At 47.5% G+C, this 14424-nt stretch overlaps 1 protein-coding gene across 5 annotated transcripts in view; it reads right to left on the bottom strand.

The window, feature by feature from the left end:
• The window catches only part of LOC128342596 (zinc finger protein 436-like), a 55910-nt gene that overhangs the window by 9584 nt on the left and 31902 nt on the right, over nucleotides 1-14424 (bottom strand). For 3 of the 5 annotated variants that reach the window (XM_053290061.1, XM_053290062.1, XM_053290063.1), the window contains exons 2-6: nucleotides 13313-14289; nucleotides 6692-6812; nucleotides 6325-6401; nucleotides 1160-1286; nucleotides 165-245 (exon numbers count right to left, since the gene is read on the bottom strand). In XM_053290061.1, the coding sequence (XP_053146036.1) occupies nucleotides 165-245; nucleotides 1160-1286; nucleotides 6325-6401; nucleotides 6692-6812; nucleotides 13313-14023 (1117 nt within the window). In that variant the 5' untranslated portion in view covers nucleotides 14024-14289. The remainder of the gene's footprint in view (nucleotides 1-164; nucleotides 246-1159; nucleotides 1287-6324; nucleotides 6402-6691; nucleotides 6813-13312; nucleotides 14290-14424) is intronic. The other 2 variants (XM_053290066.1, XM_053290065.1) reach the window with 2 other exon arrangements.

Below are 14424 nucleotides of genomic sequence, written 5' to 3'. Positions count from 1 at the left end.
AACTTCAGACTCCACCACCAACCATGTCTTCAAAGAACAGTTACTTTTCCTCACTGTGTAACTGTAAACAACATGTCCTCACTTTTTTAAACCGCCGAAGTACTGTTGAAATCAGGTCCTTTCTCTCTGCAAGCCTTACCACATAAATTACTCCAACCCCTCACCTGAATCTTGGTCCTGGAAAAACATCTTCTCCCCTTTTTCTGGATGGAAGGTGAGGTCAAGTTTGGGAATCAAAAGTCCCTCTGGAAAAAGGAGAGAGTAACAGAATTATTGATTTATATTTTATGTATTTACAATATTTACACTCACTCCTCCAGTACATTTCTGCTCAGGGTGATTCACAAAATCAGTAAAACCGACATACTATATAAGCCAGTATAAAACCCACCAGATACTGAGCTGCAGATAAAAAATTAAAATGCTTCTCTAAAGAGATTGGTCTTCAGCAGCTTCTTTAAAATCCTGAGGGTTTTATTATATTGTTGTTGCTGCTGCTGTTGTTGTTGTTGATAGTGATAGTAACAGTAGGTTTTGTCTTTTCCATAACTGGATCCAAAGAATATTAATACATGTTAGCCTTTTCTAGACAAGCAACAGAGAAGGTGCCAGCTTTTTAATGAAATGAATTCCTTTTCATTATTATTATTTTAATTTTTAAAACTTTAACAATAAGCTACAAGTTTGAAAAGAACAATCCAAAATAAAATAGATCATCAAAAGCATTACACTGTCCATTGCAAACGTGTGTGTGTGTGTTCACATATTGTGCATGATCCAATCAAAATGAAATACTTTAAAATCCTATTGGCTAAATTACTCAATGGAAGTCCTACTGAAATTAATTAGGCCTGTAGTGAAACTCCGTAGTAGTACTATTGAAAAATTTAGTTTGAATGTCAACCATTGATTTCAAATGAAAGGTTCATGATTAAATCAGTCCCACTGAAATCAAGGGGCTTAAAAGTGCTTTGTTTTGCCTGGATTGTGCCTATTGTTTGGCCTCATTATAAGCATTTCTTAAAAACTCTATTGATTTTAAACTTCTATACTGCATTCTCTTCAATAAAATAATAATACCCAAATCATCTTTTCAAAGACTTAAAAATTGCCAAGGCATTTGCTGGGTTTACTTAATGTTGGCAGAAGAGATCCTTACCCAAGGAACCTACATTCCCACAGATCTCCTCTTTGACTTGCCAGAACATCGTTCTTTGTCCTGGATGTACTTGAGTCCGATCATCTTTGTCAAAAGATGCCTCCTGCTCCTTGAAGCTTGCCGGACCCTGAAATAGGCAACATCCTTCAGTAAGCCACATTCACATGCTATGCTCATAGGAAACTGCCATATACCGAGTCAGGCCATTGGTCCATCAAGCTCAGTATTGTCTACACAGACTGATAGCAGCTTTTCCAAAGTTGCAGGCAGGAATCTCTCTCAGCCCTATCTTGGAGATGCCAGGGAGGGAACTTGGAAGCTTCTGCATGCACGCATGCAGGTGCTCTTCCCAGAGCGGCTCCTTCCCCAAGGTGAATATCTTACAGTGCTCAAACATGCAGTCTCCCATTCATATGCAACCAGGGCAGACCCTGCTTAGCAAAGGAGGGTCAAACAATTCATGCTTGCTACCACAAAAGCAGCTCTCAGGTACAGGTACAGATCTGTACTCGCAGGTACATTTATTTACATGTTGTGTTGAAAAATCAATCAATCAATCAATCAATGTTATGTTGAGAAAGGGGCCATAGCTCAGTGGTAGAGCATCTGCTCTGCATGGAGAAGGGCCCAGGTTCACTCCCTGGCAATTCCAGGTAGAGCTATCTGAAGCCTTGGAGAGTTGCTGCTAGTCAGTGCAGACAATACTGAGCTAGATGGACCAACAGTCCGAATTGGTACAAGGCAGCTTTCGATGCAACATAGATATAGTAGAGATTTGCATGGAACTGTGGAGCTGTGGTCCGGCGCTGGTGGGGGTGGCTCTTTTAAGGGCGGGGGAGGGTGCACTTACCTCTCCCACCGCTTTCCTCCCGCCAGCACTCCGTTAATTTGCCAAATCAAATTATTTGATTTCTGTATGTAAATCATTTGGGAACTTTGGTTGGAAAGTGATATATAAATACTCATCATATTCGTATTAGGTTGGGTTTGTCCAGGTGACCTACTACTGATTGATCTCAGGTAGTGGATGGAATCTTAGCAAGCTGTTTCCAGGAACCCCTCCGCAAGCAAGACATTTAGGGAAATGTTCTGCAAGGCTTTATCTGCTCTCACCAAAATCTTAGCACACAGAAACAAGGCAGCTCGACCAGCGGGTCAGGACTGACTGGGAGGTCCAGTCAGACCCAGAACAAATGTAATGCAATGCAGTCCTTTTATACCTTCTGCAATTTGCTGACAACAGTTTTTTTGTCCTCAAACATAGTAGGTAGTGCCACCCCGCACGCACACATTTCCTAGAATATTGTCTACATGGCACTGACATTTTTTCAACTTCCCAGAATCATGCCCATATATGTGCTTGTTTACAGGTACCATTGACTGGTACTCCTGTCCACAGGATATTGCAGAATCCTGTTTTTCCATTCCTTGTCCTTTTTGTGCTATCGCCATCAGCTTTTTCTCCCACAAGTACCTCACTTCAACGGCCCACTGACTAGTTGCTTAACTCTAGCCCTATGCACACTTCCAAGTATCAAGCACAAAGTGAAAAACAGTTTCCAGAAGCATTTCTGGCCTGCTTGATTCTGTTCAGTTCCCAAACCTTAGCCCTGCTAAGTTTAAGCATAAGCCTATTTATATAGATAACTATTGTTTTTAAAGATCAATATAGAAATTGCGCAACAAAACACGTAAGAGAAGGTTGACTGCGAACCGGACTGGCCTTCAGGAAAGGTGGGCCGGTCCGTGACTGAGCTGAATCGAGCCTGATTCGAGGCAAACTGGTTCGGCAGTTCATGCTGCTATGTAAAGGGGACTCCAGTGGAGACTCCCCTTTGCTTTTAAAGGGGAACTTTTAAAAAAAATTCTTTTTCAAGGGTTTGCCAGTGAGGGCAGCAACACGAGGCACCTGTAAAAGTAAATGCTAAGGTGCTTACTGAGCGAAGAGCTGGTCTTGTGGTAGCAAGCATGACTTGTCCCCATAGCTAAGCAGGGTCTGCCCTGGTTGCATATGAATGGGAGACTTGATGTGTGAGCACTGCAAGATCTTCCCCTCAGGGGATGAAGCCACTCTGGGAAGAGCAGAAGGTTCCAAGTTCCCTCCCTGGCAGCATCTCCAAGATAAGGCTGAGAGAGATTCCTGCCTGCAACCTTGGAGAAGCTGCTGCCAGTCTGTGAAGACAATACTGAGCTAGATAGACCAATGGTCTGACTCAGTATATGGCAGCTTCCTATGTTCCTATGTTCCTACTGGCAGTGGTACCAACAGTGGCGCTCCCCCAAGCCAGCAACCCACGCAGTGGCACGGCTATGCACTCACCTGGCCTCCGCACATGCATGGAGGGCATTTGTGTGGTCACATATGCACGGAGGCCAGGTGAGTCTGGAGCCATGCCAACACATGGGCTGCTGGCTGGTGGGGCGGGGGCGCCACTGCTCGGTGCCTCTGCCGGTAAGCACCTTAGCATTTATTTTTATAGAGGCCTCTTGCTGCTCTCGCCACCCTCTCACCAGTAAGCCCTTTTAAAAGGATTTTTAAAGAATTCCCCTTTACAAGTAAAGGGGATTCCTCACCGGATTCCCCTTTACATAGCAGCACAAACTGGGATCTGGGCCAGCCTGTTGGTTTGACTGAACCAGTTCACGGACCCATGGTTCGATCCCCATTTGGTTCAAATTCAGACTGAAATGCGCAAAATGGCCCGTGCCCACCCCTAGCGAGGGAGAGAAGAAAGGAAACACCCCGCCAGCAACGAATTTCCCCAGCCAGCTGGGAAATAAACTCAGGAGGGCCAGGCTGGCTCCTCCGGGTGCTGGCCACACCCCTTGCATGTGATGTCACATGCAGGGGGCATGGCTGAGGCTGGCATGAGAGGCTGGCAGGGAGAGGGGCGAACACGAGCCCCCTCTCCCCAAGCCACATGATCGGACTTCCTATCTGTAGCCTGCATTTCAGGGTGCCTGTACCCATGTCCGCTTATAAAATAACCGCAGGTACAGTCATTCATACAAACACATGTACATGTTTACAGACATCTGAACGCAGGTACAACGGAAGCATGTGCTGAAAGTTGAAAGTGGCTAGGAGAATTGTGGCGGCTACTCAGTGGGGACGGTAAATGCACTCTGCACCATAGCTGCCTCATAAGAACAGCTCTGCTGGATCCGGCTCAAGGCCCATCTAGTCCAGGATCCTGTTTCTCACAGTGGTTCACCAGATGCCTCTGAGAAGCCCACAGGGAAGAGGTGAGGACATGCTCTCTCTCCTGCTGTTGCTCCCCTGCAACTGGCATTCGGAGGCATCTTGCCTCAGAGGCAGGAGGACTAGTAGCCATTGGTAGACCTGTCCTCTATGAATTTGTCTAAGCCCCTTTTAAAGCCAACCAAGCTAGGGGCCATCACCACATCCAATAGCAGAGAATTCCATAGATTAATTATCTGCTGTGTGGAAAATTGTTTCCTTTTGTCCGTCCTAAATTCCCTGGCCTTCACTTCACCACGCAGGGCCCATTGCACAGGCGCAGAGGCCTCCAGAATGGCCATTGCAACAGGGGAAAGGCCCGGAAGTAGGATCCATTAGTTAAACTTGGAACTAAGAACATAAGAGCAGCCCTGCTGGATCAGGCCCAAGGATGCCTATCTAGTCCAGCGTCCTGCTTCACACAGTGGCCCCCCAGATGCCTCCGGGAAGCCCACAGGCAAGAGGTGAGGCCATGCCCTCTCTCCTGCTGTTGCTCCCCTGCAACTGGTAGTGAGAGACAACTTGCCTCTGAGACTGGAGGTGGCCTCTAGCCACCAGCCAATAAGAACAGAAGTTGCCAATAAGCACAAAGTAGCCAATAAGAACAGTGCACCAGGGACAGAGTGCCAAATGCAGCCTCGTATGCCTCCTATTTCCCCTATTCGCGGTGGCTGCCACTTCCCTCAGCACACAACCACCCACAGGTGCCACCTCCTCCCCCTCTGAAGCAGCACTTCTCAGCGCACTCCCTTCCTCACACACCAAATTGTTTGTTTGTTTGCTTATTGTTCCATTTCTATACTGCTTTTCATTAAAATAACCCCAAAGCGGTTTACAATACAATTCAAACAATGCGCAATTAAAATACAAATTAAAAGTGCAGCTATTAAATATAAAAATAATATACCTCTATTTAAAAGTTTTCAAAGTATGAAAAGAAGGAAGTGAAAGAGGAAATGACTTAAAGCAGGCCTGCTCAACTTTGGCCCTCCCAGCTGTTTTTGGACTACAACGCCCTTAATCCCTAGCCAGAGTGGCCAATAGCCAGGGACTGTGGGAGTTGTAGGCCAACATCTGCAGGAGGGCCGAAGTTGAGCAGCCCTGACGTAAAGGAAGAGTGCAAGAGGTGTTCTGTGCAGTAAGGTCATTCAAGCATCTACTGTACTCTATTGCCCTTTTTCTTTCACCTCCTTTTTTTATTAATAGTCCAGGGAGGGAAATGGAAGGTGCACATTGAGTGAGAAGGAGGTGGCTCTTTCTGGAATGGTGGCTGTCCCACTATTAAGCAGAGTCACTCCAACAGCAGAAGGCGATGGAGGGGGCAGGGGGCATGGCACCCCAAAGATTCACTACTTGAGGCAATTGCCTCATCTCGCCTCATGGGAGAACTGCCCCAACTCTCCACAGTTAGATATACTCTGTTCCTTACTTTGTTGTTTTATATCTGCTAGCCAGAGATGTGGATGGACTTTTTTCCCCACAGAAATTTTTCCAAAATAGAAAGCATTTTCAGACAATTTCCCCATATTTATTTCTTCTTTAAAAATTGTTGCATAAAATACATTAGTGCCAATGCAATATTAGGTAAGTCTAGCAATTTCATCATTGCAATTGATGTTTTTCAGGTGATTATCCCTAGGAAGAGTGTGAGAGAGTACATATATGTAACAGGAGGGTAATATAGCGGGTTTGTTTTGTTGTGTTATTAAACATATAGGTCAAGTAACATATCAAATCACATCATGCTCTACTTAATGCAGCAGAAAATTTTGGATAGCAGAAGTTTTCTGAGAAAAACCATGCAAATGTTATGCAAATGAGGAAAAAATGCATTTCCCCAGAAAAATTTCCAATTCAAAATTTGAAGGAGAACCCACATCTCTGACACAGGCTCAGACTAAGCCTAACCCTGCCCTCCACGTACCTCAGTCAGCCCAGCCATTCCCCGTCCCTCAGGAGGAAGCAGCGGACTGGAATGATTTGGGAATGTTGTTCCGTTGGCTGAAGGAAAGAAGGCAAGACGGATTTAAGAAAGGATGATGAAGAAACAGCTCAAATATCCGTAAGACAAATTGAGAGGGACCAATTGCCCATCCCGTCCGCATGCCAAAATGACACAACAAATGTACAGCACGAGGCATGTTGGGTGGGCTACTCCACAATTACACAATTCCCTCACCTAGGAAGTCTGAGCTTGACCATATTCTGTGAAATACAGTTGGAGCGCTTATTCTTTTTCTTCTCTTCCTATAGCATTTCACGTGGTAATATGTTTAAAAGAGAATCCTTACCCAGCAAATCAATATCCACTTCACCTTTCTGCTTCATATCCATGTAGGCCTCTCTCTGAGAAGAGTTTGACGGAGTCGCTTCTGCCACCAAGGAACTCCTGACCGCCTCCTGCATTGGCTCCTAGAACACCAAAGGAGCTCCAATTCAGAACAGAAGGAACAGGGCCACAAAGACAAATGCCAGAGGTACTATTTTAGATTTTGTTGGTGCATACGGGAAGTTCCAACAATTTCCAAAGTCAATTTATTGCAACTATCTGTTTCTACTCAAAGACAACGATGAGTTGGAAAGCCTCTGCAAAGAGTTTATTAATAAAGATGTATTTTAATATAAATTAACCACTGTTAAAGGATTCTCAGCATTGGGTCCCCAGACATTGTTGGAATACAACGCCCATCATCCAAAGCCACAATGGCCTTCAGTGCTCAGAACTATGGTCAAACAACTTCTGGGGACCCAAGTCTGAGAACCCAAACGGATTGTGAGCAGCTCCAAAAGGATCTCTCCAAACTGGGGGAGTGGGCGACAAAATGACAAATGCAGTTCAATGTTAGCAAGTGTAAAGTGATGCACATTGGAATGAAAAACCCCATCTTCAAGTATATGCTGATGGGATCTGAGCTGTCGGTGACGGACCAGGAAAGGGATCTTGGGGTCATGGTGGACAGCTCGTTGAAAGTGTCTATTCAATGTGCGGCAGCTGTGAAAAAGGCAAATTCCATGCTAGGGATCATTAGGAAGGGGATTGAAAATAAAACGGCTAACATTATAATGCCCTTATACAAAACTATGGTGCGACCACACTTGGAGTACTGCGTACAATTCTGGTCACCACATCTTAAAAAGGACATTGTTGAACTGGAGAAGGTACAGAAGAGGGCAACCAAGATGATCAGGGGCCTAGAGCACCTTTCTTACGAGGCAAGACTACAACACCTGGGGCTTTTTAGTTTAGAAAAAAGACGACTGCGGGGAGACATGATAGAGGTCTATAAAATCATGCATGGCGTGGAGAAAGTGGAGAGAGAGAGATTCTTTTCCCTCTCACACAACACTAGAACCAGGGGTCACTCCATGAAATTGATTGCCAGGAGGTCTAGGACCAACAAACAGAAGTACTTTTTCACACAACGTGTGATCCACTTGTGGAACTCTCTGCCACAGGATGTGGTGACAGCCAACAACCTGGATGGCTTTAAGAGGGGTTTGGATGACTTCATGGAGGAGAGGTCTATCAATGGCTACTAGTCAGAGGGCTGTGGGCCACCTCCAGCCTCAAGGGTGTGCCTCTGAGTACCAGTTGCAGGGGAGCAATGGCAGGAGAGAGGGCACGCCCTCAACTCCTGCCTGTGGCTTCCAGCGGCATCTGGTGGGCCACTGTGCGAAACAGGATGCTGGACTAGATGGGCCTTGAGCCTGATCCAGCAGGGCTATTCTTATGTTCTTATAACCCCTGCCATAGTTATTTGGTTTGGGAATCTTTAAAACCATAAGAACACAAGCTAGATCAGGCCCAAGGCCTATCTAATCCAGCATCCTGTGGCCCAACAGATGTGACTGAGAAGCCCACAGGCAAAAGCCAAGGGCATGTCCTCTCTCCTGCTGTTGCTCCCCTGCAACTGGTATTTAGAGGCATCTTGCCTCCAAGGCTGGAGGTGGCCTTTAAATCCCTATTCAGAATAAAAAGCACCAACAGGAAAAATGGGCAACCCTTCCGTCAATTCTCATCTGGAAATAATCAAAACCTAGCAAGAGGCTTGCCTAGAAACCTTTGGGCCCTGGAAAGAGTCGATGACATCATCATGCACCAAGGCATACATGCTTCCTACTCTACTGCACCATTATGTTCCAGAGATGGATAGAAAGGGTGGGAAGGCTTACTTCACAGAATGAACGACATTGGCTGAAGTCCAGACTAATGCTGCACCTGCACAATGAACAGAGATGTACACACGCAAGAAGATCACAGCTCTGCAGATGCTCAAAATTGCACTTTCATAACAAGGGTAGGGGAAGAGGATGTGAGAGTCTATTTCTGAAATAGGTTGCGTACCTTCCACACAAGCTCCTGACTAAGTGCATCTGCATAGTTCAAGATTTTACACAAGTGCATTATTCTAGATGTTAGCCATAGACTTTGCAAATAAATTTGCAAATAAATAAGCATGAAGCTTATTTAAAACCACAATAATAGAAGCTCAGTCAGAATGTATACGAACGAAGAAGGAGGAAAGGTACACCAAGTTCAGGAGGATGCTAGCATGGCTAACAAGTAGAGTCAGGGAAGCTATAAAAGGGGGAAAAAGACTTTCTTCAGGAAATGGAAGTCCTGCCCAAATGAAGAGAACAGGAAGGAACATAAACCCTGGCAAAATAAATGCAAGGAGACAATAAGGGATGCAAGGAGAGAGTTTGAGGAGCATATTGCTAGAAGTCACAAGGGGAATAACAAAAACCTCTTTAAGTATATCAGAAGCAGAAAACCTGCCAGGGAAGCAGTTGGACCCTTAGATGAAGAGGGTGTGAAAGGGATTATTAAGATAGATAAGGAGATTGCAGAGAAGCTTAATGAGTTCTTTGCATCTGTCTTCACGGTGGAGAGAATACTAACCATATACCCATTCTGGAACTGAGCTTCTCAGGTTTAGAGGTGGAAGAACTGGGCCAATGTGAGGTGACGAAGGAAGATGTTCTAAACTGTCTTGAAAAACCTAAAATCAACAAATTGCCAGGGCCAGATGGCATCCACCAAAAAGTTCTGAAGGAACTCATATGTGAAATTGCTGATCTCCTAGCAAAAATATGTAACTTGTCTCTACAATCAGGCTCTGTACCAGAGGACTAGAAAGTAGCTAATGTAACCCTGATTTTTAAAAAAGAGATCCATGGGGGATCTGGGAAATTACAGGCTGGTTTAGCTTAATGTCTGTTCCGGGCAGATTGATGGAAAGCATACTTAAGGGCAAAACTGTTAAACATGCAGAAGAACAGGCCTTGCTGAAGAAGAACCAGCATGGCTTCTGCAAGGACAAGTCTTGCCTCACTAAACTTTTGAAGTTCTTTGAGAATGTCAACAGGCATGTGGATAAAGGTGATCCGGTTGAAACAGTTTAGTTTGGTTAGGTTGTCAACGAAAAAGATTTGGTTTGGTCTGGTTGTCAACCAGAGTTCCCCACCAAAGGTTCTTGAGTAAACTTAGCAGTCATGGGATAAGGATTCATGTGTGGATCAGCAGAGGTGGAGGGAGGCTGACAGCGGCCTGTGTTCAGACGCAGGGGGCTGGCGAGCCACACACCCCACATCTGATATCAGACGCGGGCCGTGGTCTCCCTCCCAAGCAGGGCTGCACGAGCGATTTTCCCCACCTTTAACGGAGATCGGCCCCGCTGCATTGACAGTGAGGCTAGGAGCGGCTCTCCCTGCCTTTAAAAGTAGGGATGTGCATGGTCCGGAGCGGTCCGGACCGGCACTGAAGGGGGGTCTCCCTTTAAGGGCGGGGAGGGTTTACTTACCCCTCCCGCTGCTTTGCCCCCTCCAGCGCCCGTATTCTTAGTAGAAGCCGCCCCTTCTGCCTCCTCCAGTGCCAATGCCGCCTGGGCGCGCGCGCGGCTTTGCTTTTAAAAGTTCCTTTTGCTGGCGCTGAGGCATTAAACACCAAACAGAAGCCGGCAGAGCACCGCGCCGGCCGGCGGCTCCCCCATGCTCAGCCGCCCAGCAGCCACTGAGAACGCCCAGCGAGGACGCGCCGTCGCCATCGCCGACGCGCCGCGGCCCCCAGGCAACCCTAACTTCCGGCTTCCATGCGACTTCCCCCCGCATACAGAGTGGCAGAATGCAGCCACTCTGTATGCGGGGGGGGAAGTCGCATGGAAGCCGGAAGTTAGGGTTGCCTGGGGGCCGCGGCGCGTCGGCGATGGCGACGGCGCGTCCTCGCTGGGCGTTCTCAGTGGCTGCTGGGCGGCTGAGCATGGGGGAGCCGCCGGCCGGCGCGGTGCTCTGCCGGCTTCTGTTTGGTGTTTAATGCCTCAGCGCCAGCAAAAGGAACTTTTAAAAGCAAAGCCGCGCGCGCGCCCAGGCGGCATTGGCACTGGAGGAGGCAGAAGGGGCGGCTTCTACTAAGAATACGGGCGCTGGAGGGGGCAAAGCGGCGGGAGGGGTAAGTAAACCCTCCCCGCCCTTAAAGGGAGACCCCCCACCCGAACCGAACCGGCCAGGGGACAGACCGGTCCGGACAGTTCGGAGGCCTTTGCAATGGCCTCCGAACTGGTCCGGACTCATCTCTATTTAAAAGGGAGGGAGAGCCACTCCAGCCATGCTGCCAACGCAGCACGAGCCGATTTCGGTCCCAAACAGGGCCGCGCAGCCCCATTTGGGAGCAAAATAATGCCCCCCATGTCTGACATCAGATGTGGGGGCATGTCTGGGGCCACAAGGCGCAACTCCTGGGGGCAGCAGCCCGGGTTCATTGAACCGCACAATGGTGGCTCTGCCCCTGTGGATCGGTAGCCGGTTGAAGGACAGGAAATGGAGGGTAGGAATAAATTGAGTTTTCACAATGGAGTGAAGTAATAAGTGGGGTCCCCCAGGGATCTCTACTGGGACCAGTGCATTTTAACTTGTTCATAAACTATCTATAAGTTGGGGTAAGCAGCAACGTGCCAAAATTTGCAGATGATACTAAACTATTTTGGGTTGTCAAATCCAAAAAAGATTGCAAGGAGCTCCAAAAGGATCTCTCCAAACTGGGAGAGTGGGCAACGAAATGGCAGATGCGGTTCAATGTAAGCAACTGTAAATTGATGCATATTGGGGCAAAAAAAAAAAAAAGCAACTTCACAAATACACTGATGGGATCTGAGGTGTCAGTGAATGACCAGGGGAGGGATCTTGGGGACATGGTGGATAGCTCGTTGAAAGTGTTGACTTAGTGCGCGGCAGCAGTAAAAAGGGCAAATTCCATGCTAGGGATGATTAGGAAGAGGATTGAAAATAAGAACGTTAATATTATAATGCCCTTATACAAATCTATGGTGCAACCACATTTGGAGTACTGTGTGCCGTTCTGGTCATCGTATCTTAAGAAGAATATTGTAGAACTAGAAAAGGTGTAGAAGAGGGCAAGCAAGATGATCGGGGCCTGGAGCACCTTCCTTATGAGGCAAGGCTAAAGAATCTGGGGCTCTTTAGTTGGGGGAAAAGGTGATAAAGGGGAGACATGATCACAGTGTATAAAATTAGTAGAGAAAATGGACAGAGAAATGTTTCTCCCTCTCTCACAACACTAGAACCAGGGGTCATCTCATGAAACTGAAGGCGGGAAAAGTTAGGACAGACAAGAGGAATTACCTTTTCACACTGTGCATAATTAATCTATGGAATTCCTTGCCATGGGATGTGGTGATGGCCACTAGTTTGGGTATTTTAAAAAGGGGCTTAGACAAATTCATGGAGGAAGGGTCTATCAACGGCTACTAGTCTGGTGGCTATAGGCCACTTCCAGCTTCAGAGGCAAGATTCCTCTAAATACCAGTTGCAGTGGAGCAACAGCAAGAGAGAGGGCATGCCCTCACCTGTTGCCTGTGAGCCTCCAACGGGATGCTGGACTAGATATGCCTTGGACCTAATCCAGCAGGGCTGTTCTTATGTAGAACCACCATGCAAACAAGTACTTCTAGGGAGTACAAATTAGGGGTATGCACGGAACCGCCACACTGCAGTCCGGCATTGGGGTGGGCGGTCGCTTTAAGAGTGGCGGGAGGGTTTACTTACCCCTCCCGCCGCTTTCCGCTGTGGCGCCGTAATTTGTAGAGTAATTGGGGCAGCAGGGAGGTATCCTGCCGCCCCAATTACTCTACAAATTACGGCGCCACAGCGGAAAGTGGCGGGAGGGGTAGGTAAACCCTCCCGCCACTCTTAAAGCGACCCCCCACCCCCAATCCGAACCACCCAGGTCTGGACCGGTCCGGGCCCATCCCTAGTACAAATGTAGTCTGCTTTCTGCTCCTTTTAACATGATGACTCTTGTCTCTTACCTAGGACTCTCTCTCATGTACTGTAAATTTGGCTTGCTTCTGACTGTCAGCACATGGTTTACAAAGTCCATACTCTGAGTGGTCTCCATCTTGAATCAACATGGCAGACTGGCAAACAACAACAACAAAATATCCCCATCATGGCCCCCTAGGACAGGGGTAGCCAAACCTGGCTCTTCAGCGGCTGCTGAACTACAACTCCCATCACCTCCAGCCACAATTGGCTGGGGATGCTGGGAGTTGTAGTTCAGCAGCTGCTGGAGGACCACGTTTGCCCTCCCCTGCCCTAGGACCTCATTCAATATGCTGTGAGTTTGGTTTGTATCAGACTACAAACACAAATGTTAGTAGAGGAGAACAGACACAGAGACACAATGCTCTTGTAAGCCATTCTTCCCTTCAGAAAGTAGGCTATACAATGAGGTTCAAGATATTTCATATGATAAAAAAAGAAAACAAACCGGCAAGTGGAACACAGATAGCAAGAAATGCAGTGTGGATCACTCAAAAATAAGAAGTGGATCACACCAAACATTTCTAGTCCGGATTCCGCTGTAAAGAGAAACAGGCATAAGCTTTTGGTCTGACCTGCCATTTCCACGAGTCAGCTTTCTGCCGATTCATCAGGAAATCCTCCACCAGGGCCACTGCCTGGGCACAGTTGTCTGGTCTCCCTTCCCTGACCCAAGACTGCAGATCATGTGGCAGGATGGTCAGGAACTGCTCCAAGATCAGCAGCTCTAAGATCTGCTCCTTGGTGTGTCTCTCCGGTCTCAGCCACTGATGGCAGAGCTCCCGAAGTTGGCTGTAAATCCTTCGCGGGTGCTCCACCTCCTGGTAGCGGAACTGCCGGAAGTGCTGGCGCTGCAGCTCCATTCTCATGGCATCCTCTCGCAAGATGGTGGCCTTGACCTTCCCATAATCCTCCCTGTCTGTGCCTTCCAGCCTGCTCAGGGCCTGCTCAACATCCCCGCTAAGTGCTGGCAGGAGCCGGTTCACCCACTCTTCTCCAGGCCACTGACAGGCTTCCGCAATTTGCTCGAAAGAGGATAGAAAAGTCTTGATGTTGTCCCACGACATGGCCTCCATCAGAAGTGGGCTTCCCCAAGCCTTCTGAGGAGAATCCAGCCCCCTCAGAAACTCCAGGCATTGGGCTTCCCCATGATGCTGCATCCCCTTACCCAGTGCTCTCCACTCTGGCTGCTCTGTCGCACATTCTGGTAGACCCCCAAAATGTGCTTTTCCCACCCCTTCTGGTCTCACTTCCAGTTCAGGGCCTGCAGGGTTTTGCTCCTCCATTTTGACCCTTGGCTAATCCAAACCCAGCAATCCAGTGATGGGTTGATCCTAGTGCATACCTTTTGTTTCAAGGTTTTTGCTAGAAACATGGAGTAAGGTGGACCCAACTTCTGCTCCCTTAGCCAGGGTCAGGTCAGTCCCAAGGCTGATCCTGCTGCAGCACTGACAGGTCTTACTTAGGGACCACGCAGGTGAATTATCGGAGGCATCTAACAGCATTCGATTCCCTGGGGCTATCTTTGCTTTGCATTAAGGTAAACGTCTTTCTGCAAGGAAAAAATGCACAATTGATTACTGATACATTTGCTCTTTCCAAAAGCTAAGAAAAGTGGGAAATAAACCAATAGAGAGCAACTATTCCTCATATAGTTGATTGCACCTGATTTCTTAAGGTGCAACTA

This window comes from Hemicordylus capensis, chromosome 2, assembly GCF_027244095.1.
Source record: "Hemicordylus capensis ecotype Gifberg chromosome 2, rHemCap1.1.pri, whole genome shotgun sequence".
In the NCBI taxonomy this organism is placed as follows: Eukaryota; Metazoa; Chordata; class Lepidosauria; order Squamata; family Cordylidae; genus Hemicordylus; species Hemicordylus capensis.
The sequence above is the reverse complement of the archived record's forward strand: the minus strand, read 5'-3'. Positions and strand labels throughout refer to the sequence as shown.